The sequence below is a fragment of the Elaeis guineensis genome, chromosome 14 (assembly GCF_000442705.2).
Source record: "Elaeis guineensis isolate ETL-2024a chromosome 14, EG11, whole genome shotgun sequence".
NCBI lineage: Eukaryota > Viridiplantae > Streptophyta > Magnoliopsida > Arecales > Arecaceae > Elaeis > Elaeis guineensis.
In genome coordinates, this window is record NC_026006.2 from 55,190,643 (window position 1) to 55,215,506 (window position 24,864).

At 36.0% G+C, this 24,864-nt stretch overlaps 1 protein-coding gene across 3 annotated transcripts; it reads left to right on the plus strand.

The window, feature by feature from the left end:
- The first annotated feature begins 507 nt into the window (after positions 1 to 507).
- LOC105057666 (folylpolyglutamate synthase) lies at positions 508 to 23,906 on the plus strand. 3 transcript variants are annotated; one of them, XM_019854628.3, is made up of 16 exons: positions 508 to 665; positions 1,114 to 1,302; positions 4,185 to 4,250; positions 5,202 to 5,311; positions 8,276 to 8,336; positions 11,081 to 11,164; positions 13,934 to 13,990; positions 14,662 to 14,722; positions 17,297 to 17,343; positions 17,499 to 17,576; positions 17,861 to 18,016; positions 19,172 to 19,495; positions 19,621 to 19,699; positions 21,777 to 21,929; positions 22,589 to 22,785; positions 23,348 to 23,906. In XM_019854628.3, the coding sequence occupies exons 2-16, from the start codon at positions 1,141 to 1,143 to the stop codon at positions 23,405 to 23,407; spliced, it is 1,695 nt and encodes a 564-aa protein (XP_019710187.1). In that variant the 5' UTR covers positions 508 to 665; positions 1,114 to 1,140; the 3' UTR covers positions 23,408 to 23,906. The 3 variants fall into 3 exon arrangements, with proteins under 3 accessions (XP_019710187.1, XP_010938644.1, XP_029124071.1); XM_010940342.4 differs by having other exon boundaries at positions 1,140 to 1,302; XM_029268238.2 differs by lacking the exon at positions 1,114 to 1,302.
- Positions 23,907 to 24,864: the final 958 nt, after the last annotated feature.

Sequence of the window (24,864 nt, forward strand, 5' to 3'; positions counted from 1 at the left end):
CCTCACATATATTCAATAAAAAATAATTTTACATATTATTATATTAATAACATATACCTTAAAATGCCAAATAATGCCATCATACTCACCATATAACGGCCAGACATCTGATAGCTAACAAATACCGTTGCTTCAATAACGCCTATTTTTCACGGTCAGTGCAATGGGCCTCTTTTTTCGTTATAATGACCATACCAATTATAGATAGGCTAACAGCAAGATACCTTATTTTCGTTCCGCAAGCTCCTAGTTCTCGAAGGACAGGGTCGTATATTTCATGCAAACGAAGGATTCACCCTCCTTCTACTGAATCCACCGTTGGATGGTACAATGGCATTTTCGGAGTACTTCTTTGCATGTCTGCGGATTGCGATCCGACGGGCGACGTTGGGAAAGAAGATCAAACATTCTTTCGCGCGAAAGATAGAACCCGAACCATTCGAGGGTAAAATTGGAATTTGGTAATGGTTATATTGCGTCAACAGCACTCCCAAGGTACTGGGAAGCATCTTAACGCCCACCAAGGCCGAGTCCATCTCCCAGCATATTCCCTGTTCTTTTGGGCCTTAAAAAAAACGCCGATTCCCTCTCCCGTCTCCAGTTGCTGCCGCCCTCGATAACGTGAGTCGTTGACTGTTCCCGAATTCGTCGCAGAATCGTTCCTGGTGCGGATCTATTTCACGATCTTTTGCTCATTTTAATTACGTATTAGATGATTTGCTGCGGGATCCGATTTAAATTCTTTTTATTTATTTGTTGTTTGGCTCATGATTTATTGCGAGGAATGTTAATATCTTCATGTTCCTTCCTTTTTCTGGAAAAAATAAACCATCGAGTCATCGGGAAGTTTGGTTAATACAGTAGTAATGAGGGAGCAAAGAGATGTTGATGGTTGCGTTAGATGTTTGTCCCTTGAGCTGCCTCCATAGAATGGGATTGGATTAGGTAATGATGCCGAGGCTTGTAATGGGAAACTTGGTGGGCGAAATTCATACACAGCAATATGTGTGCCTTCTGTATATAGAGATGTCGGGAAGACATGATATTGGTCGTATTAGTGTCTAATTTGGAATTTTATTTGATTCAAAATTTTCCCCCTGTTTCTTTGGACAGTAATATTGATCATTTTTTCTTAAAAGAATGGCGAGCAATGGAGTTGTTCATGGGCACTCACAAGAATTGGCCCTTTCTTCTTCATATGAAACTGCGATGGAAGCGCTTTCCTCCCTCATTAGTCGTCGCAAAAGGGGTGATGGATCAAAGAGGGGTGACAAGTTCGATATGATGTTTAGGTATCTTAAGGTAAGGTGATTTTGACTACGTAGAATGATGTAACATATATATTTGCTGATGATTTTATTTTTGGTAGTTTATTTAATTCCTCCTTTTTTTTTCATTCGAGTTACCAATTGATGATCGTTCTAGGTGAACTATACCTTGACTTCAAGACTTGAGACTTAAGATTTTACATGGACTTAGGTATGGGTATCAAGTGAGAGTTTGATTTCTTCATATGGACCTGTTTGAGTCTCAAACTGATATCCATATTTAAGCATTGGTTACAGGTACTTTAGGCTAAACCAAAATGCTCCAGGTAACATAGGACTTAAGCAAGGTGAAGAAACTTTCACTGATGTGTTGAAGCATAATGAGTCAACCTAGATTTTCAGAAAGGATTTTCTTAATACCACCACATACAATATCATAGGGATGCTTGATCTGCTATGTTGCTATGTCCACTTTAGAAAAAGGAAGTACAAGGTAGCAGAGGACAAGCCACATTTTGCAAGTGATTCATGGTCAGAATTTTTGTTAAGTAGGTACCAAGTAAGATGTTTGTACCCACATTAGTTAGATGTTTCCAAGTTCTTAATGGACTTTGAAAATCAACTCCTCTAGTGCATGATAAAATTGATAAAAGAAGCACCTTTTGCATAAACTGTCAATGAATTAGATTTTATCACTAATCAAAAGGACTTGATCTAATTTGTTTAAAAGATTAGCTTTGTTGACAAGCTCCATCTCAGTGCTTTTAATTGGTGCATCTTTGACATTATCATTTTCAAGGGTTGAATTATTGGTACCAGTATGGTATGGTAGCATAATGATACATGGACACAGTATGCCTATTGGTGCTGGCACAGCACAAATGAGATGTGTACCATCTGTCACTAGGATACCATACTAAGGGGTGTAGAGATATGTCTTACTGGTAAAGTATGATATGGATGATATGTCTTGGTACATGATGATAATTAGATTCTTCATTATTATTACTATTGCTGCTCTGTTTCATGCTTAAGCTTGAATTCCATAATTGTCATCTCTTACCTAAAAGTGCTTTTTGTAAATCCACTCTGAGAGGAACTTTTCATAAAGTACCCATATTATCCCCTGTTTATAATCATTCATATCAGCAAGGCCTTATACACAGTTCAAATCACTAGCACACAGCTATTAATCCATACGGACAATGCAATAAACTTCCTGCACACACATTTGTATGTTTGTATTTGCATTTATGCATGAATACTCACATATATACTTATACATATCTACTATTATTTTAGAAATAAAACAAATTTATGGTCGTGGTCCCTCTGAGCCTTTGTCTATTTGGAAACTCTGGAACCTGTTAAGGTGCTATATATAGCTTCTCTGTTAACCAAAACACACAATAATTGGTTCAGCTTTCACTTGAGGGAAACAAAATTGGACCTCAGCACTAAAAACAGGAGTGCATCGATCAGGCGGGATCAAAATCACTGGCGCTTCCTTTCATGTGATCACTCCATTCATGCTCTCCTTCACGTGCGTTTAATGTGCACACCACTAGTATACGTAGATGCAAAGCAGTACACTTCCTCTAATTTATTTAGGTATGGTTGCATGGTTTCTATAACTTTATATGTAAGGTTATCTTTAACTTGTAATTATCCAATTTGATCATTTGTGAATGTGATATTTTCTGCATCCATAAAACTCCTTACTCCTTAGTCCTTATATCCGCGAAACTTTTCTATTCAACCTGTCGACATTCTGTAGGACTATCCTAATATTTAGCATGTTTTATGGGATGACCATAACCATGTCGATGTTCTAAACTTTGTAGGGTGAATCACATTACTGATTTGGGATGCACCTTATGTTTTACATAGAAAATCATAGACTGTAGTTATTCAACTTCCTAGATAAAGTTTTGACATGTCAAAAGGTCATGGTGTGCCTGCAGCCATCTTCTAAACAACACTTTCCAATGTAACATCTCCTGTTGCTGATAGAGACCTCTGGGTTTGTTGGTGCCATCTTCCTTAATCTGAATTTGTTGACCATTTTTTCTGCTCCAAATGTCATTATCGCATTATCATTTGGTATTTTTAGTTTAATAAAATGCTTATTCAAAAAATTCCAGCTCAGAAAGGAAGCTTACTAATCATGATGGCAACTATGTATTCAAATGGTGCTTCTAAAGTGACCTGCACCAGGCAGTGAATTTGACACAAGCTTTTTTAGATGATGTAATCGTCAAAACTAGTTGGAAAATACAGAAGCTATCATGTCCCTCAAATTCTCATTCAGGAGACAATTAACATGCTTTGATGCAGGTGTCATCAATATCCTGTGCCATGTGTGTGAACTCTAGCAACAAAGAGGTTGTTATATCTGACAACACTGTAATGACAACCAGAATGCTTGGTACATTTATAAATAAGTTTGCATATGTTTGTCTACAGGGATATATTTGAAAGGATGGACCATCTGCATATACATGTATGAAGTTAGGATGACATTTCCTAGACTCTTATGACCATTGATAATCTAAACACTACTATCAGGGGAAAGCTATATGATTCACATCAGGGTGGTTATTTGTAATGCAGATAATTACTTTCAAATCTTGTTTGTTTTTCTGATTAGCTATTACTTTCATAGAATTGTATATCCATTGTAAATAACTGAGATCAGATGTCATTGTTATATTGCTTTGTTTTTGTATGAATTATTATCTTATTAAGCAATGTTTTGATTATCTGGGTGCCAACTGCCAACTGCCTTGTTCTGGTTTTCCCCAGACTAAAATATAGCTGTCATGCTCTTATCTGATCTGAAATCTTTGGGTGTCAAAACTTCGTTTATCCTTATATGTCAATGTTTAAAAATATAATGTGCCAATTTCTATACAGATATTAGATTTGGAGGAATGCATAGCTGGACTTAAGATTATCCATGTTGCTGGAACTAAAGGAAAGGTAGTACCTTTGTTATGTTGAAATGGTTCTCGGATTTTTTCAGCACAATTAACTTTGAAGAGGTTATATTGTTTTGGGAACTTACATCTTTTTAAACGTTGATTTATGATGCATTTTGTCATTCTCTCCATCATTTGATAATCCTTTTTTTGGCATATTAATATTCTAATTGGTTTCAATTTCTTTCTTTGTTTTGCTTTTTCTATTTGTTTATTCCCTCTTTTTCTGTTTTTCTTTTTATGTTCCTTTCTGCCATTTTCCACCTCCAATTAGCTATTGCCACTTGCATAGACATTTATGTTAGGCTTACTTGACAACATGATACCAGAAGCTTTATTTGATCAAATATATAAAGTTTTCTTGGTATCTATGAGTTTTGGGAACATAAATTCTAATGCACCACCATCTTACCAATGGGCTTTCAACAAAAAAGTAAATAACAAAATAGCAAAGGAGACTGCCATATATAACTGCAAAATGATCTGCTATCATTAACTGTACTCGGAAAAATTGGGTTGGAACTGAAACAAGTCAGGAAAATATATTGCAATTCATTACAACTCATTTTGATCTTACACAGCATCCATATGAAGAGGTCATCAAGCTGAGTTTGGTGAGGCTTTTCTTTAGCACATGCTTAATACACCTGGAGGGATCTTGTTTTGTTAACTTTTAGCCTAAGGCCAGTTTCCTAGCAAACAGTGATCTGTTATCTTGTTTTTAATACCATCACTATTCCATGTTAAATATATTGTATATTAAACTTGCCATTGAAGATTTTACATTCATCCCTTGTAATCTAGAGCAAAGTCGCTCATTGTTTCAATAGCTGCTAGTAATCTAGTATAGACATATTTTATAACATCAATAACTGTGTAAATTTAAACTATCAACTAAAATTGATGCATGTGGATCCAACCAGCTCTTTTCTTATATAGAGTAATATTTCAGGGTTCAACATGCACATTTTCTGAGGCTATTTTAAGAGAATGTGGTTTTCGAACTGGACTTTTCACTTCCCCTCACCTTATGGATGTCAGAGAACGCTATCGTATTAATGGGTAAGTATTAAAAAGCTATAACATGCATAATTGTAGGGAATTAGTTTGTTTTAAAGATGTGACTCGGACATTTCCACTATCTATATAGTATCTCTGCTGCTGATTCATGCAACACTATCATATGATGCAGAAGCGTGATTTTTTTTACTTAATGAATGAGTTGGAAGAATTAGAGTCACTTCCAAATTCCTACAAGTGTGTGAGCTTTCATTCTGTTGCAAATTATCACCTGCATACCACAATTTTCCGAGGAGCCACTCCCATTCACATAATACTAAGTGCTCCTTGTGGAGATTGTTCTGCAATTCTAGGCCCATGATACCATAAAGTTTATGCTAAGGGATTGAATTTATCTAGGATTTTCACAATTTTATGATAACACTTGCTGAAAGTAATACATGCATATGCTATTGTTATTTTAAAACCATATGACATTAGATTTATCACACCGATGTTCTCTTTTGGTTTCTAAAGAGAATTTTTTCTAAAGTTTATTATAATTTGACTCTTTGATCATAAAAATCTTAGGATCATAGTTGTCAAATCGGGATTCGACTTGTGAATCGCCCATACCTTGACTAGAATCGCGACTTGAATCATAAGATTTAGTAACAAATTTAGTTTTTTATGAAATAATAGGAATTAGCATAAAATCAACATTTGCATTATAAAAATGATAAAAAATATAATAATATTTTTGTTAAAAAATAAGAACTATTAATTGTTAAAAAAAAAGAAATCAAAAAAGCCCAAATAGAAGAAATAAGGATCCGAACAGTACTGGTTAAGTGGCTTGTGCTTCAGTCTTGATTTTTTAACACTCCACAGTCCACTTGTCTCTCTCAGTCGAAGAGAGAGAAGCCAACGAAACATGGGCTTCAAAGCTTCCTCAAAAGGAGGAAGAGAGAGAGAGAGCGTGACAGTGAAGGAAAAAGGCTGCCACCTAACAGAGGCTTTGAAGCTTCCTCGTGGGGAAGAGGAACGATGAAGAGAGACAAAGAGAGCAACGGGGGACACGCACGAAGAGGAAGATGTCTTCCTCTTGTCGTCGAAGCCTTTGAAGCTTGGAGAAATAGTCACATGCACTAGTAGAGGGAGATATTGAAGAACAGAGGAGAGAGTAGGAGAAATAGAATTTGAAAAGACTTGAAATTGGTTCAATTTCCTTCTGCGAACTATTTTGAAAGCTGAATTTGCAAAAATTTGGACTCTTCAACTTCCAAAAAAAACGAACAACAAGATCTAGGATTTTGGAAACTTACCATTTCTGACTCAAACGTATTAGATGATTCGGCTATTCACACGATTCAGTCAACAATTTATTGATTCATGTACAATACTTTCCCATTTTCGATTCGTCATTGTAGTTTGACTCGGCCAAGCCTTGACTCATCTTGAGTCGTAAGAGTCGACTCGCGACTCGTACGATTCTAACGATAGAGCTTAGGATTTGTGATAATGATGTAAAGTCATATAAATCATATTGAGGTTTATGTGCATTATTAGGGGCTAAATTTTTTAGCTTGTGCTGCTGTCTTCTGGCAACATAAACTATATGGTACAATATATAAATGGAATATTTTTAAGGTGTGCCAACAAGGTTCTCTGGGCATATGGGACTGTACCTTTACCAAACTGGTACTTGATAAGGGGGACGTATTGAGTGTCAGTATGCCAAATTGACCCCATAATGAGCGTATTGACATTGTACCACCATGGTACTGTTACAGGGTCCAATGGGTCTGCAATTGTAAATATGTTGTACAATGCTCTTTAAATGGGAAGCTGATCTTTGCCATTGGTAGATTGTTTATCAAAAAAACCAAACATACTTGCCTTTTAATATTCTGTTAAAAGAATTAATAATCCTTTCAGAGTTCTGATTAGATTGGTTTAAAATTTTAGTAAGTCAAGATATTTTTCAGAGATGCAGACTTAAAAATATTTCATAGAATCACCATTAGAGTATAAAATCACGAATAACTTATTCAGATGTTACAAACACATGCTAAGAATACCATCGTAGGACCTTCCAAGGTGGAAGGCTCAGGTTTGTGTTGGAGGCTTATTAAGAGGACAAGAAGGATTAACGAGTCCTTTTTGGGAATTTGTAAGGTGAGCATTTTATTGGCTTGTGCTTGCAGTTTGCAATTGCAACAGATGTAACCATTGATGGAGCAGATCAATGAATATAGATTTTAAACTATAAAATATTAAAATGTATAGATGGGATAGTGCTTGTTAACATTCATGTGCTTGTTAACATTGGTTATGGCTTTGATACAAGTTTATAATTAGTTATGACATTTGTGGATATGATTAGAGTAGTACAGCAAGGTGTCCAGGTGGATATGTGGTGACACTGCATAGAACTAATAGTTAATTAAGTGTTCTGTGGTGTAGCATTGGTCATAAAAGGCTCCATATTTAGGACAAAGGCAATGAGAGGAGAGTAAGGCTAAGGAAGGGCTGGGTTATATCAAATATATGTAAAACCATTATTATAGTGAAGGATGTGAAGCTGACCATCCGCTACTTTGTGTTCTTATTTCTACTTTTCATTGAACAAGAAAAGCAATCATTTTTCTCTAACAAATGGTATTTCTTGGTAAATTAATAGCCTCTATTTTTTGCTGGATGGAAGAATACCTATGCTCCCTTCAATAAATCGTAACAAAAAAATACACTGTAATCAAGTACATGTAACAGATCAGATTCATTTAGTCGAAATATTTGAATGTTAAGGAGTCATTGCAAACCTTCAGGATATTGGTATGTGATGACCAAGACAGAGATGTGATCGGTAGTGGAAATGCTCTGAGACATAAATTTTGGTCATGGCTTATGTTAATCATCTAAGTCTGAGTTAAATCTATTAATTTTTACCTGTTCTCTTTTGACATTTTCTCCTTAGTATCTGCCACTTTGTTTTGTTTCATGATGATCAATGAACTTATCTTGCAGGTCAGATATATCCAGAGAAAACTTTCTACATTACTTTTGGGATTGTTGGAACCAACTGAAGGTGGCCATTTCTGCCTTCTTCTTCTTCTTCTTCTTCTTCTTCTTCTTTATGTGCCTAGAAACATCTACCATGTGCTGAGAAAAACAATTTATTTTCTTTCCTTTTCTTTCTTTTTTTAAGATTTGGCATTTAATACATGGCAATTGAAGACAGAAAAGATAAATTTGATATTGCGAATAATTTGTTATACATGTTCCAGAATCAGTCCGGAGAGGAATCATGCTTATTTTGGCTTTTATTCTTAGGAGTTGACTATAAATTATGTACTGAAGACAGATTTGATATATGTTAAATTTTAAATAATCTTTTGGCAGATCTTGTGGTTGTCTATGTGAAATTAATTTTACCATCTTTTGATTCATTACTGACCAGCATCATATATAAGGTTTTTGCTAATTATCTCTTCCATATTACATCCCATATTGACTAACAATTATGCATGCTCTTTAAGATCATTACCATATGAAGACATAGCTACTTGATAACTTCACCTTTAATTTTTACAATAAAAATGTAACATGCGCCAATTTTAATGGTCCTTAGTTACTAGAAAAGAGAGTGGATGTGGCAATGGATTCAGCTGTGGGAATGAGAAATTATCTCTCGAAAAAAATAAGAATAAGGAAATCCAAGGTGGGTGCAGCACTCTGATTAGAAGTTTCCTGTTACCAAAGTATGGTCATAGTCATACAGTCATAGTCCATCAGGTTTGTTCAAACTGACATGTGGAAGGTTGAGCAGACCAGATGATCAAACCGGATTTACATGAATGATGGCTTTGGTTTGATTATCAAATTAATCAACCTATAACTGCTCAACCTGGACAGTTTGGTTCCAGGGCCATCCGAACCATCTAGTTGAAATAAATGGCTGAGGTGAAGGCACATATTAAGTTAAATTTGATTTTAAAATAAAATGGAAACCAGTTACTGTTTGCTGACACAAACAGACATTAACTTCATGGAATCCATTATGGTGAGAAGTCTATGTGGCTCTGTGCATGTTATCGAGCCAAAAAGCCATTCTGAAGTTGTCTGAGACAGTGATATTGCAGCAGTCTGGGATCATGGCTTTCTTCTCCAATGTGGTCATATGATCTATGAGAATCAATATTGCCATGCGATGCAAATTCCAAGATGTTAGGATTGTGTGTGTTCTAGGTGAAATTAAAGGCTTTCTGTCTGGAATGTAATAACAGGACAGAACTGGACAAATTTTGGTTTTCCAAGAATTAAGGGGCCACTCTGGTTTAATTTATGGGAGTATTGGAAAGAGGCTTATAAGGCTTATATTCTCTAAGGTTAATGGAAATATTTCTGTAAGTGAACTACATTTGTGCAAAAGTTGATAATATATTTTAGGTTTGATGATTCTAATGGGTACAAGAGGGCTAAGACGAGGGTTCTCTAAGGTCGCTACTTGAATATAAGGCTTCCCGGTAAGGTTCAGAATCTCCATATCAGACCTTGTACCGGTACCATCTTGGTACAGTGTTGGTATTGTTGGCTATGGAGGTTGGTTTGGCATACTGAGATGTGGTATCCCTTCCATAGCGCATACTAGTTCGGTATGCTTGGTGTGCACTGGAATGGATCAATATGGCATACCATGCTTCTATGCAAGGTTCGCTCCATCTATATCAGAGGGTGTACTCATACCGCTCGGTGATCGATTTGGCACGGTATGGGTCTGCACCATACTGTGCTGTTTCGGGATTTACTGACACAGGAAAATCTGAAGGGGAGGGGGGGGCGGACAGAGAGAGAGCCCTCATCAGAATAGGTGATCGCTTGTTTCGTTTCGAAACTGGGGATCCCTAATTTTCCTTTTTTTTTGTTGATTTCAAATTGAAATCGGCAAAAAAAAAAAAAATCGAACCAGAGGGCAGAACCATTCCTAATTTGCCTCGGTATGGTTTGGTATCCTTGGAACCAGGCGGTTCAAGGCAGTACAACGAACCTTACTTCTAGGATTTCTTTTGAGTTAAACGTGAGCAAAGAAATTGGTTTTTATATCAGACATGACTTTAATCATGCACAAATTTCATTTGTTTTGCAGTAAAAATGTGATCACAACTTCACAAGAGTTACAACAAAAAGGTATTAAATGAATGAGCAAGAATAGGTGCCAATGTTACCTCAGAAATAAATCATATACAAGATCTGATGTTCACATCAGATATGAAGAAAATAGATGCGGTAATGTAAATAAAACAGAGCAAGTAGGTAGGAAAGTAAAAAGAAGAAGAAGAAATTAGAGAGAGAGGGAACAAGTATGGTCTTAAGTTCTGAAAACTGGTCTGCCTCGTTTCTCTTTCCCATGTCAGAAACAATACTACGAGTTTCTCTAGAGCTGCCCCCCTTTTTCTGTTTCTTATTTTATCCCCACGTAAACTCTTTGTGATGTGGATATGAGGACACATTTCATCAACAGGTTTTAGTTTTACCCTTCTATAAACAGACCTGCTGGCCACCCCTATCACTTTCCAATTTGAATCTAACCTGTACTTCTGAATCAGAGAAAACTACAAATACATGGAACACCCTTATTTTAATTGAAAATGCTTGATTTTGGTTCCACTATTCTTTGTTCGACAACAGTTTGACTGCTGTATGATATGCAATGGTCACAGCTTTGAATTTATACCTCTGTTTTCCGAAGTGTAAAACTTTTAAATTTAGAAGAAAAATTTAAGCAACATTCAAGGAAAGGAAATGCTTATCATGGATGGTTTTCTTTTGCAGGCGAAAGCTGGGGATGACTTGCCGATGCCTCCACTATTTCACTTTCTCACGTTGTTGGCATTTAAGATATTCTTGTCTGAAAAGGTTAGCTGTACAGAACTTTATTTGGGGTAGAGAGGAATACATATGATGAACACCACTTACAAAATCTAAGTGAAAGTTATAAGTGCAAATACTAATTATGATTTTTGGGCTGATTCACTAGTGGCTGCAATATTTGGACAAATGATAAGGTTGTCCAAAAACCTATAAAGTAGTGAAACTTTTCTTTGCTTGTATCAAGTTAATTGTATTAGTGAACTTAAATTTATTCTGATAATGGTGGCTTTTTTGGATTTCTGTTCTGAGCTCATATATCATATCACTTATGGTATGCCATACTGGTCCATACTAGTGCATACCGAGCAATACTGTACCATTCTGGTACCGAACTAGTATGCACCATGTACCAAGTATTGGTACACCAAAGTGACCTCTATTCCGTGTGTACCGACACCTTACTATGATGATATGGGTTTGGGGTCCTGTACCAAGATTGTGGAACTTGATATCACTACTGTTTCTTTTAATACTTTGCATTTCTGACCATTACCTCCCTATTGCATTTTATAGAGACAGTGAGTTTGTTCCTTTTTGCTTTGCCTAAATGAACAAGTGCAAACTAACTTTTAATTTAGGCTATGAAGTAGAAATTGAACCTTCCTAAACCCTCAAGAGTCCTGACCAATGCCATTATCATCATCCATAAATACAATGATTGGTGTATTTGGCACAGTTGGTATTCAGCAGATAGCATTTTGAACTAGGTAAACCACAAACCAGAACATTTTTTTTTAAAGAAAATTATTTGGACAAATTGGTCAAAAGAAACTTGAACAAGAATCATCTCAGTGGAAGTGTAAGGCCTCCAGAACTAGAATCCTAATTTTAGTCATGTTAGGATCAGAACAGGTTTGATCTGAATCTAATCTGAAATCTGGAAAGCCTGAACTGGTTACTCAATGGATTGGCAAAAAACGATTGAAACCGAACGAGGTTAATAAATGGATTTCTGATCCGAAAACCTGACCTGATCTGACAGTCCACTATATACTTTGGGAGAGGGAATGGGTGATCTCTACTTCCTATCTTTTCAAATATTGTAAGGTTTTCACAGTTGGCCCCTCAACGGATATATGAAAATAATGTCAATATAGTGCTTATTAGATAATATGAAATATAAATAACCATGGGTCATTTTGACCCCAGTCCAAGTCTGGTCCAGTTATTGAGTTGGTTATTGAATTGTGTTGCCATTTGCTAATTTGATCAGAAATTGTGACCTGACCTTTGAATGTGGGTTGAATTTGGAATGGATCATTGGGTCAAGATCCAATCCACTGATGGGCCTGTTTAAGATTATTTGAGGCAGTTTTTCTAAGTTTTTCTTGAAAGATGCAACATTTATCATTTTAGTCTGCACTTCTTGACTCCTGACATATCTTCAGACTGTGAAGGATATTGAAGAACATACAAAAGAAATTTGACTTGCAGAACATTCAATGAAGTTTATGAAGTAAATTGTTTGATATGGCTGGGAGAGAAAAAATGAGTGATATGTTATAGCACCATTGTTAGAAGTAGCAGAGATTTTTTTTGCTTCTAGAACCTATCTGCTTGAAGTAGTGTTGTGAACTTCTGCCTTGGGGGGCTAACATTTATCTGATTCAAGCTAAGGTAAGTCAATGGTGCTCTCGAAGAAGGAATATACCATGGAAAGAAAGGTGCACAAAATCGAACATCTTGGAATTCTTATTTTTTAAAATGAATATTTTTTATAATATTGTAATTGTAATTGTTACTGATGGTTTAGAGTTTCTTACATGTTTTAGTACATGAATTTCCAGTGATGCATAAATGGAAAGAACAATGTATATTAGAAAAAGGACTTCATGTTCATAAAATTCTAGGATATGGTATATAGTACTGGAACATGCATATTTATCATTTTCAGATTGGGAAAGATGGTATAAAACTTTAAATTATACAAAAAAGGTGTTTTTGTAGCATATCTTTAGATTGTTCACAGATGAGGTCATCCATGCGTCTTTGTTGTTTGATTGGTGCATTTGTCATGTAAATTTGTAATACACTAGGCTGCTTTAAAACAAAGATGTGAGACCAATATCTGTTTATTCTATTCATAGCCAAATTGAAAGGATTTCAGACCTTAGTTAGTTACCATACACTTCTCGTCCTTCTATCTGGAGCTAGTGTTGCTGGGTAGTGCAGAGAACTGTATAATGCTGCATAGCATGCAAGAAGTGAAAATTTAAATTGTTTCATTTGAGAACTATGTAGAATGAAGAATTCAGTTCAAATTTTTGGGACTTTCCATCAATGTATTGTTAGTTTGTAAAAGTAAAAACGTAATCATGATCGTTTTCTATAACAATTGATATAACTATTTTTAGGAAATAAATGAGATCTAATTTGTTAAAAATATAATTTTTGACTTGTCCTTTTTTCTTTTCAAGAAAAGGTTCTCTCCCTCGTTCTCTATGTATGTGTGTGTGTGTGTGCGCGTGCGCACGTGCAGTTGTCATAATATATTACAATATGTGGTGATTTGGTGAAATTAAGCTGAGTGACCATCTTGAGGTCTTTGCATATCTAACTGGGTCCCTTTTCTCATTCTACTACTGATTATCATTTTCTGTAAGATTTTACTAGTCCACTTCTTGTTATGCTTGAGAGCTAGTATGACGGCTTTTAATAAATGATTTCCTTGATCTGACCAAGTTAAGTGCAATATTAGCTTTCAGTTACCCATTGTGTTGTTCAGTTGTTAAGGTGAACTATTGTTGCTTGCAGGTTGATGTTGGAATTATTGAAGTTGGTCTTGGAGGAAGATTTGACTCAACAAATGTGGTATTTGTTCATCTTTTCTTGTTTCCTTATTAATTGAAAACAAATTTCCTGCAACATTGCTTTTTTATTTCTTTTCTAGAAACTAGGATTACTAAGGCTTGTCTCAGTTAGGTAGCAGGTCTATCATGTTGGAGTCCGGCCCAAATTCAATGGGAGATGGAATAGGTTGAGCAAGTCCAATTTAAATTTTCTAGGGGTTGAGTGATGTTGTTACTCAATAGCAAGGTTTGCTGTTGCATACTATCTCATACTAGGTGTACCATCCCATACCGATACTGAACTAAGACTAATTATGGGAGGCCCCCTGAGCCTCGATATTACTGAATTGGCCCCTGTACTGGGCTTATTGACACTGTACCAGCATGGTACTGGTATGGAGTCTGTTTCTAAGATTATGAACGTTGCTCAGTAGGGTTCTATCTTTTTTATATTCAATAAAGATCATACTAGATTTCATTAAGCAGGGTTAGTCAATATCCAATTCAATACAATCCAGACCTGTTATGCTTAGATAAATAGGAAACAAATTCACTTTTGGACCCAGGCTGAACTCTTCAGCTCATGTTTTTGTCTGGCTTGCACTGGACTTGATTTGCTTGCAGTGTTATACATAACTTTGTTATTTTCCTTCACCTACAGCATGAAGATACTTATTGAATTGTAATTTTCAGATTAAGGAATCTGTTGTTTGTGGCATAACTTCGCTTGGGATGGACCATATGGAGATATTAGGTAAATCCTTCCTTCCAGGTGGAGCACATTTTTTTGCAATGAATTTACCTTTATTGCTTCATTGTTTCATGAATAAACTCTCCTGATGCCTCAGTATGGGTGTCATTGTGGCCAAAAAATTTTCTGCTCTACTATGATCTTTTAGTTTATAATATTAGGGGCATTAATGCTTCAAGCCAACCAAATGAGCCTTAAGGCCTCATTCAACAAAAATTTAGGCCTAGGCTTTAGTTTTAGAGTAAAAACCATTTTAGCACAAATGCACATGGACTTTGAAATATTTCAAGCTCATAAATGCGCACATGCATCTGTATGCGTGTGAGCATGTGGTGCACAGGTGGAAAAAGGGAGCTTACACACACTAAGGTTTTAAATCCCGTGGGACAAAAGTGTCCTGATTTTTCAATGGAATGGGATGCTCCGTTGTCCCATCACATCCCGACAGCAGTCTTGGTTATCCATCCTAATGGATATCCTTTATCTTTCTCCCTTTCTTCTTTCCTTTCTTTCTTGCATTTTTTTTCTTTTTTCTTCTTTTCTTTCTTTTCATCTACCTTTCTTTCCTTCCTTTTTCTTTCTTTTCTTCTCCCTTCTTTTCTTTTCTTTATTTTTCCTCTTCTTTCCTTTCATTTTTTTCTTTTCTTCATCTTTCCTTCCTTTCCTTCTTTTCTCTTTCTTCTTCTTTTCCTACATGGAAGGGTTTCAAAGTCCCGGGCCTGTCTCAATTCCATTTTCTTGCAGGAACGGGATGAGTCGGCTCAGATGCCCCCCGTCTTGCCGAGACGTAAAACCTTGACATACACTACTAAATTCAAAGCTGGGGTTGCAAAATCAAAACCTAAGCCCGAACATTATCTACTAGGTGTAAGAATTAAGATGCTTATATAAACAAACAAATATATGTTCTAAGACCCCTTGCTTGTCCAAAATCAAAATATTGAGTTATCCTGTTAAAACTATATGGGACAACTTGATGCACATGCAAGCTTCTCTCAGACATAGGATTTTTCATTTCTTGGCATACTAAACCTTGTAGATCATATCCAGTGGCTTGGATTTCCACTTTGTAACCCCCAGCTTTGAATTTGACATTTTTGTAAGCTCTTATGTTTCAACCCTATGTGTTTTATAACTCAAACCTTACCTTGCATACGTGCATGTATGTGCACATGCATAGAGCATGCAACTCCATCTGCAGAATAAGGAGATTTCTACTTAGAATGATCACAACACTCCATATTCCTCACAATGCCAAATTGGTGTAGGTCTTCATACAAGCAGCCATCAATATCAAGATTAAGAGCTCTTTCATTGGAGCTGGCCTCCATGCAGGCTTATGGACATCAGAACATGTAAAAGCTTTTAATATTGCCTGTGTTATCCTAGGCTCCTAGCATCAACAATAGGAGCTCCTTCCTCCTTTGAAGAAAGCTTCCATCTATGCTTGGGGACATATGACACTTGTAAAAATTCAAAATGATGTTCCATCTTCTGTCATTTTTTTTTGATCCTTCATTTGAGAAGAAACTATAACCTAAATCTCTCTTCATACACAATCAGAAGAATTGGTGAGATAGCATGCTCACCTTGTATCAACCAAGGTTGGGTATAGCATGCATCATACCATGTGCTATGGCAATAAGGTCCCATTCTTTGGTGGGTAAATATCATGAAAGTGGGTCAACTTTCCTATTAACCAACTTACCCATATTCTTATGCTTCTCTGGATGGGTAAGTCGTTTTTCCGTCATCTTGTAAAATAATCTTTTCATTTTATTCCTAAAATACCCCTAAGCCTAATAATGTTAATGCGCATTATTATAGTATATAAATATATATAATGTAACATAATATAGTATATATTATTATATTTTATAATATATAATAAAATTATTATATATAATAATATATAAGTACTATTGTATATTTATTATTGTAGAAATATAGATAGATCTTAGCAACTTATCCAAAAAAATAGTGATGCAAAAGAAAATGGGTAATAAATTCTAGAGCTACTTTCCAATGCATAAAAGAATATGGGTAATAAATTCTAGAGCTACTTTCCAATGCATAAAAGATTCAAAACAACAGCACCACAACACCACCCCATCCCATCCCAAAAAAATAAAAGTGAAAAAAAGAAAATACCCTACCTGACGACTGGAGAATTGGTGGGCAGAGGTTTGTCATAGGTGCATCACTCCCTTACTCTTCAGAGTCATCACTTGAAGAGAGTTTTCTATTATGATATTACTATGTTCCTGCTATGTAGTGGTAAAAGTGGAATTTGATCCTAAATTTTGTTAGCACTCTAATGCGTCTCTTGATAGTCCCTTTCTTTTTTTCTTGCTTGTTTTTGTTTTTCTATTTGGCTACATTTGGGCCTGATCATGATACTTGGTGCTAGTGGAAGCTTTTGATCAAGTCTTCTGTTGTAATTGTTTAATTAGACCTTTAGGATTTCTTGTGCTGATTCTTTGTTTGTCTTCAGCCATAGCCATTCTATTTTCAGAAAGTTATTGTTATTAACAGTTTAATGTGAATCAAAACCATGGATAATTAATTTACGTGCAGGAGATACCATTGAGAAAATTGCTTCAGAAAAGGCTGGGATTTTTAAGGTAAGCTCTTGTCAGCATGCTGCCTAACACTGGCAAGAAGCTGGTACCTCATGATGGACTATCTATTACCTTTTTTCCTGTTTTTATTACCCAATTATGCAGTCATCATTTCAAGAATTTTCTGAAAAACACTGATGTCTTCCCTGCACATAAAGCCCAATGTTCCTGCATTTACGGCCCCCCAACTTCCAGAGGCAATGTTCGCTCTTCAGGAGAGGGCATCCACATTAAAGGTAATTCATTTTCCTTTGCATGGATTATGTAGTTCGGTTACCAGACCATTGTTTCTTCTTTCGGAGATTATCAATTACTATAGAATTCCTGATTCAAGGTGCAATACTGATTTACTTCATAAAACATAGTACTTCCTAGGAGATCATGTGCCGAAATTATATTGTTACAAATACTTAGATCTTGTTATTCACGAAATTTATTTTCTCAGGTTTAATTTTGTCAAGTTTATTTTCAATTTGAAGTGAAAATAAGGCCATAATGTGTCCATTCATACTAAGTGCAGATTCCTCTGAGAGTAGCATCACCACTTGATTCAAAGATGCTGAATGGATTAAAGCTTGGCTTAGCTGGAGACCACCAGTTCATTAATGCTGGTCTTGCTGTTGCTCTTTGCAAATGTTGGCTTCAAAGAACTGGGCATCCAGAGATTCTTTCAAATGTAACTCCAACTAGAAACTGAGTCCTTATCTATGTTTTTGTGGACATTGTATTTATTTATGACTAACTTCCATAACATAAAAGACTTTTTAGCTCATCGATAATAAAATCTTGACTGAAATCTGTTGGAAAATAGGATAATTTGCTCCTGTATGGTGATTGAAAAACTGAAGTTTTGAAGATCAGTACCTTCCAGGTTAAATATGATACCTGGAGTAAAACGGAGTGCTTTCTTCTTAGTTTGAAATTGAAGTGCAGAAGTTAAAACCTAACCTTATCATTTGCTGTATTAAAGGCACTAGGTTAGTTATTTTTCATGCACCACTTTAAAGAGGTCTCATTTAGATCATAGTTACCTGCAAGTATGATCTATTAAGCAGCTAATGCAGAATGTTCACAACAAACATCAACTTGAAATCACTATCCTATTGCATGACTGCTAAGTGGATTAGAGTGCTATTAGATTTAAAAAAAAAAAAAAAAAAAAACACCCTCCAGAGTCCAGATTATCCATAATGAGGTGGTAATCAGTTTTGTTGCTTGTTTCTACTTCAGCGATACAGAAACTTGAGATCTTCTCTATGCATTTGGCAGACGTGCCTGAGCTCCTTTTTTCCTGGCTCTTAGTGACATTTGCCTGATGGATGGGTCTCTTTTTTATGCAATTATACGCAGATATGATACAACTTTCATTTTATGAATAGCCAACAGGGGAAATTGTTTCTAATCTATCAAACTGGCGCAGATTTGATAATTTCCAGAATAGTCTTAGGATGTGACAGATTATAATCCAGATATCATGGCACTAATTGCAACACCTAATGGCAGCATGGTAATCATGGATCCCTTAGTAAGGTCTGCTTCTGTATTGTTCTTTTTTAAAATGCCAAAAATTCTGCATCAAGTAAAACTGTAGATGTCTATTTTAATTTTAAAATTTTAGCTGGGCATATAAGGTTTTGACATCATGGTAGGATGACAAACTGAATGATTTCTGTTAATATTTTTTAAGATTACAAAAAAAAGTTTGGTACACGTGGGACATTACTTCTTAATATTCTGCTGGTTTAGTATGATCAGTTTTACGGATATTGATCTGAGTACTTTTGTAATTTAACTTTGTATATGGCTGATTTCTATGTAATGGTCATATCAGGAAGACTTAGAGGCAGCATTACCAGAAGCATTTCTAAGAGGCCTTTCTGGTGCCAGTCTTCCTGGTCGGGCTCAAATCATTATTGACAAGCCAGAGAAATCTGACCTAAAGTCGGAATGGAACAGAAATTCTGGTGATTTGATATTTTTCCTGGATGGTGCTCATAGTCCTGAAAGCATGGAAGTCTGTGCAAGATGGTTCTCCAAAGCCATAAGAGATGACCTGCATTCCATAAAAAATAACCTTGTCAAAGAATTTCATGGGCAGTATAATTCTCAACATGATAATAGACATTGTAATGGATCTGACAAAATATCACAGAAGGTGTGGTATTCATTTATTCTCCAGCACACTTCAAGATCCTTCTGTATATTATGTCAAGAATTTATTTGATTTCATTCTGTTTCGAAGAATAAATTTCTAATCTGCATCGTTGAACTTTTTTGTAGATTCTTTTGTTTAATTGCATGGAAATGAGGGACCCTCAGCTTCTGCTTCCTCGGCTTATCAATACTTGTGCTTCAAGTGGTATCAACTCTCAGAAAATGTTTCAAATGTTTATTTGACTACGTCGAATATATATAGCATGTTTTGTCTCTCTGAATAATGAGATATTCTGCATGTGGTATTCCATGTGCTTGTTAGGGTCAATCTTTTTCTTTCTCACCGTGTTTAGGATTGAAAAAAATTTGTTTGCTGTTGAGACATGTAATTGAAATATTTTGAGCATATCAGCTCGAATTGAGAACAAGATATGGGATATTTATGCTATATCACTAGAACTTTTGTTGAAGTATGCTCTGAAGTTAGATGTCAACCCAAAAAAGACTGAAGCTTGTAAAGGGGCTCTTTAGTGGTCTTTATCAATGCAGTAATATATATTTGATTTTTTTTTTTCCATTAGTTGGAAATGGACAATAAAGGAGCCTTGCATAGGACTATTCCATGAATCCAACAAAGGCACAAGTTTTTCATTGTAATATGTAGCAATTCCCTAGCCAAAGTAAAACAGAATTTAGATATTTCTGGTTGTCTTAAATCTATAGAACTTGAAAATTGAAACTGAACTTTCTCCCTGCCTTTGACTAGTCCAGAAAGAATGGAAGGAAACATGACGTGGTTCCTTTTTTTTAGATTGGAAACATGGCATGGTTCATTCCCTAAACCAACTTATAGATTCGATCATTTTCATCAAGGTTTGCCCTCTGAGTGCCGGATCCCGTACAGGTGCCATCCTCTTACTGTGTTAGTACAGGGTCGGCTCAGCGTATCGAGTGTCGGTAATGCCCCCCATACTGTGTGCGGTTTTGAATTGATACAGTATGGTATGTCCCTGTACCACTTGGTTTGGTACAGTATGGCAAACCTTGATTTTTATCGTGATGTTTAGCGCTCTTAATCTTGATTTTAAAACTCACAACTGTTCCTTTCAAGGAATCAAATGCCATTGGAATTAGACAATACCACTGGTGTACTATTCCAATAGAAACTTGGTAGTAGTACCACCCTCGGGATAACGAAACTGATTGGACCATACTGGTCTATTACAGTCAGTGTTTATAGTCTGTACCAATACCCTATTAGTTGCTTTTCATTTTTATTGATTTTAAGAGTCTTGGTACATACTGACCATATAGATACTGTACTAGTTTGTACCATTTCAAGACAAAACCAATGTATGGGGTTCTGGTTCCTTCCCTTTGCCTCTTCTTAAGGCTTCAGAAAAATAATAGTTGTAAGGACCACCCTCTTTTGATGAAATCATGAAAACATTATGGGTGGGAGATATAGAAGGCAAGGTTTCTTATAATTTACACATGAGAACCTTTGCCAAAACTTTTAGAAATATCTGCGTCGGTACCAGCATGATGGCATCCCCATCACTCATTTTTGGAGAAAAGTGTAGCAAACTTGAAAAATCCCATATTTGTCCACCCATCCAGTATCAAAGATTCAAAATTATTAAAGGAAATTCATTTTGAACCAAATAGGACAATGTACCCCTTGTCTCTTAAAAGATTTACCCAAACGCTCTCTTTCTTTTGGGGACTTCATCCAACCATTGTTATGTGGCAAAGGACATGATCAGAAGAGAAGACATTACTCTTCAACTGGTCTAAACATGTAGAGCAATAGAAATGTTAATGTACAGATTTCCCACCTTTCATCATCAATAATATTTATTTTTGTTGGCTATTATTTGAAGAATGGCATATTATTATTTGGGTAACTCACAGAAGTTCCTATCATCATTAACATTGCCTAATCTCCTGTTGACATGATGGAATAAGATGTTCCATTATATCCAAATTGCAGAAATAAGCATCTATTGCCAGATTCTGTATATCTAGATTTTGATACTTTTTTTTTTACAAGAAAAGATCATATTTTGTATTTCAACAAACTATACTAGTGACTAGAGACTTTAACTAATGTTTTTATTCTGAATGGCTTGTAAAAAGAAAAATTGCACATTGAAGGTTCCTTGAAACTCCAGAAATGTGCAACTTTGGTTTATGTTTGGTTGTTGTAATTTATACATGGACCTCTTTTTTTTTTCCTGCTGAAGCCATTGTACTATTGACTTTTGTGTTATCTCCCGCAGGTGTCTATTTCTCAAAAGCGCTCTTTGTGCCCAGCTTGTCCACATATCATAGGGTTGATTCTGGTGCATCAATAGGGACATCTGATCCTTCAACAGATGTTTCGTGGCAGTCAACCCTCCAAAGAACTTGGGAGAAGCTAATGGATGGAAAAGGTGCTATATTTTTCTGTGTTGATTTTATAGTCCAGGATGCAGGCTATTTTTCATTTTAATGCATGTTGGCATACAATAGGAGTCAAAATTATGGCCATTCATTTTTTAAGCTCATAAATGCTGTCACTAGTGCACAACCAATTATGTCAAAGTCCTGGGACTGTAGAATCCTTGCCTATATTCCCACATATCTGCTTTTACCCTGAAACCGTCGATGGCAGGATGCAATATTCAAAATGCCTACTTTTTGGTAACTTGAATCTTCTTTTTTGTACTTGGAGACTGGGAGTCAAGCAGCTTTATTTCATGATTGGTTGAAAGTGAAGATAGAATCCATTTGCTATTTTTTCATTTCCAAATTAATTTGGAGAGTACTGTTTACGATAATAAGATGGCATCAACTCGTTGCAATGGTTTGGGGCTTCTTATAAGTTTGTGGGTTGTGGCATCTTTGGTCTCTTTTTGTTCTTTTTTCTTCTTGTACACTGATCTCCATATTGTTTGTCAGGACTCTTAAGACTGGCTATACGAGTGAAATTTATCTTATCAGAAATAAAGTGTTTATAAGTGATCAGAAAATAAACAATGCATGATACTCAAGTCACTTGCAGGACTCTTGTCTTACTGGATCACTATTTTTCTGCTTTATTTCCTTTCAGATGTAACTACTGGCGATGCCTGCAAGTTTCAGAACTTTGAGAACTCATCATCGTCTGAATTTCTTAATGGAGATCCTTTAGAAAAGTGTGACCCCAGAGGTAGACATTTTGCTCATAGTGCAGTCATTCCATCATTGCCACTGGCTGTAACATGGTTAAGAGACCATGCAAAAGAAAACCCTTCGCTGCGACTTCAGGTAAAGCTACTCAACCTACGGTCAATGACAGACACACTTAGGTCAAGATTTTTTTCCCCTTCTTTAGGTCTGCAAAATTTTCACATAATACTTGTGGGATAATAAAGAAAATAATGATGGCATTATCTTTTCCTCTTAAAATTTTAAAATAGTTGTAGATGCACATAAAGCAAGACTAAATTAAAAAGACGTAGAAAGAATGTGACTCAGCTAAAATATTTTTATATGGTAGAGGGCCAGCCATAATTTGAGCTAGGAATTGGGCACTTCTCTCCTGCAAAGGTGCTGAATGACCACCTTGTCGTGGGTAGGGGAAAGTGACCATTGACTTACTAGCATATAATATGCAGTGGTAACTGTATATATGGTTTGTTTGGTGCCACCACCCCATATATCATGGTTTTGATTATATTTGTCTACCCATGTGGGGCTGCACACTGCAACAAATCCTCGCATCATACCTTCTGAGATGCAGCTAAGATTTAGCTAAACAAATTGAATATCTCTAATTTGAAGTTTAGTCCCCATTCTGAAGATGGTTCGTTATGTTGGACCGATGCAGGTTCTTGTGACAGGATCCTTGCATCTGGTAGGTGACATCATGAAGCTTTTGAGGAGATGATTGTCGCAATTGAAGTTCTGTTGTTTTCATTCTTGATGTGCTCTCATGTTTGGAGTGGTATTCTGGAGGATCCGATAGAATGTTCCTTTAGCTGTATCTTGTCATTGCATGACTAATGCAAAGTGGCAGTGCCATGCTATGATCCAGATGATTCTTCCCCACCAAAAGGCTCTCTTATTTGTCCAAGAATTTTGTGTGATGATTTATTACCAATTCTACCTGGAATTATCAGTAATTGAAAGGAGTTGATATTGGGTTGTGTAAACTGGAACCTATGTGCGATGTTTACTTTTGGAAATTGATTATTTTTCTTTTTTCTTTTCTTTTTTTCTTCCATTGTTGGTGGTTCTTCTGTTTAGTATTGTATTCATTAGCTACATTGGTAGAATGATTTCAAGAGAGGCTGGGCTGGACTGATTTTGCCTTCCGCTTGAACTTTTGAACTCATTTTATGGGCTTTGGGGCAATGCAAACATTGGACTGTATGGTTGTTATTCTAGTTATGGTTGTCTAAAGTGCTTAGAATAGAGAGGGGGAGAACATGGTGTCTATAGTTAACCAACTAGTTGGTGAAATTCGAACAAGAAAAAGATCATTTGAAACAGGCAGAATGGAGAAGGTTATTACACTATCAGCACAAATAAGCTTGTTCTTTTTTTTTGCTGTTGTGTGGGAGAGGCAGAGAGATCTTTATTATCTAGCGTTATAAATTAATTATGGTGTTGCATGTTGTGAGGTGTCTTTTTTTCCCCCTTAGTTTAAGAGTACTACAGAAACCCCACCTCAATTTCCCCTCAAATTGTTCAAACGTTCTATTGAGTTTTATATCTCGGTGATTTTCAAAGTACATGACGTTGCTTGGTCTCCTTGGCTTAAATGTACAAGTCCCATTGTTAAAGTGATATAATCAGTTAAACAAGCTTCAACGTTTCATGTACTTGATTCTCTCAATATTTTCATTTGTATTGCAAGTGTATTGCCATGAAAAAGCACAACATGCTATTATTTTCTATGCACCTTCAGAACGCATACGTGCATGCATGCACCTTATTTTCTTCAGATCAAGCGACGTGGGAACAGGGGTAAGCTTATGCCCATGGGAAATCTATAAACCAAAAGAATATTGGTAATCAGCAGGGGTGTCCCTCCCTTCGCTTTTATACTTTACCAAAAGGTTCTTGTCAACTTAATTTATCATTCGAGTTCTCTATTATTATTTTTAAATTAGCTTGTTCGATGACTTTATGAACACCTGTAATACATTATTATCTCTTGGTTCCCTTTGTTTAGGCAATTCATTCCTTATTTGGCTTTCTTGAGCAGTTCGCCAAGGCTATGGCAAGATTTTTGTGCGGAAGTTTTGGCCACAATCATCGTATAACACTTGAAAGTCGGTGTGGAACTGATTCTTTAGTGCCTGTGCCTAACGCATGGCCTATAAAAAATGGTATTGATTT

Bases quoted from the DNA above. Each gene is read 5' to 3' on its own strand.
- LOC105057666 (XM_019854628.3), top strand. From the start codon at position 1,141: ATGGCGAGCAATGGAGTTGTTCATGGGCACTCACAAGAATTGGCCCTT. The intron at 8,337-11,080 runs GTGGCCATTTCT...TTTCTTTTGCAG, and splicing joins ATTGTTGGAACCAACTGAAG to GCGAAAGCTGGGGATGACTT. The intron at 17,344-17,498 runs GTAAGCTCTTGT...CTGCACATAAAG, and splicing joins AAAAGGCTGGGATTTTTAAG to CCCAATGTTCCTGCATTTAC.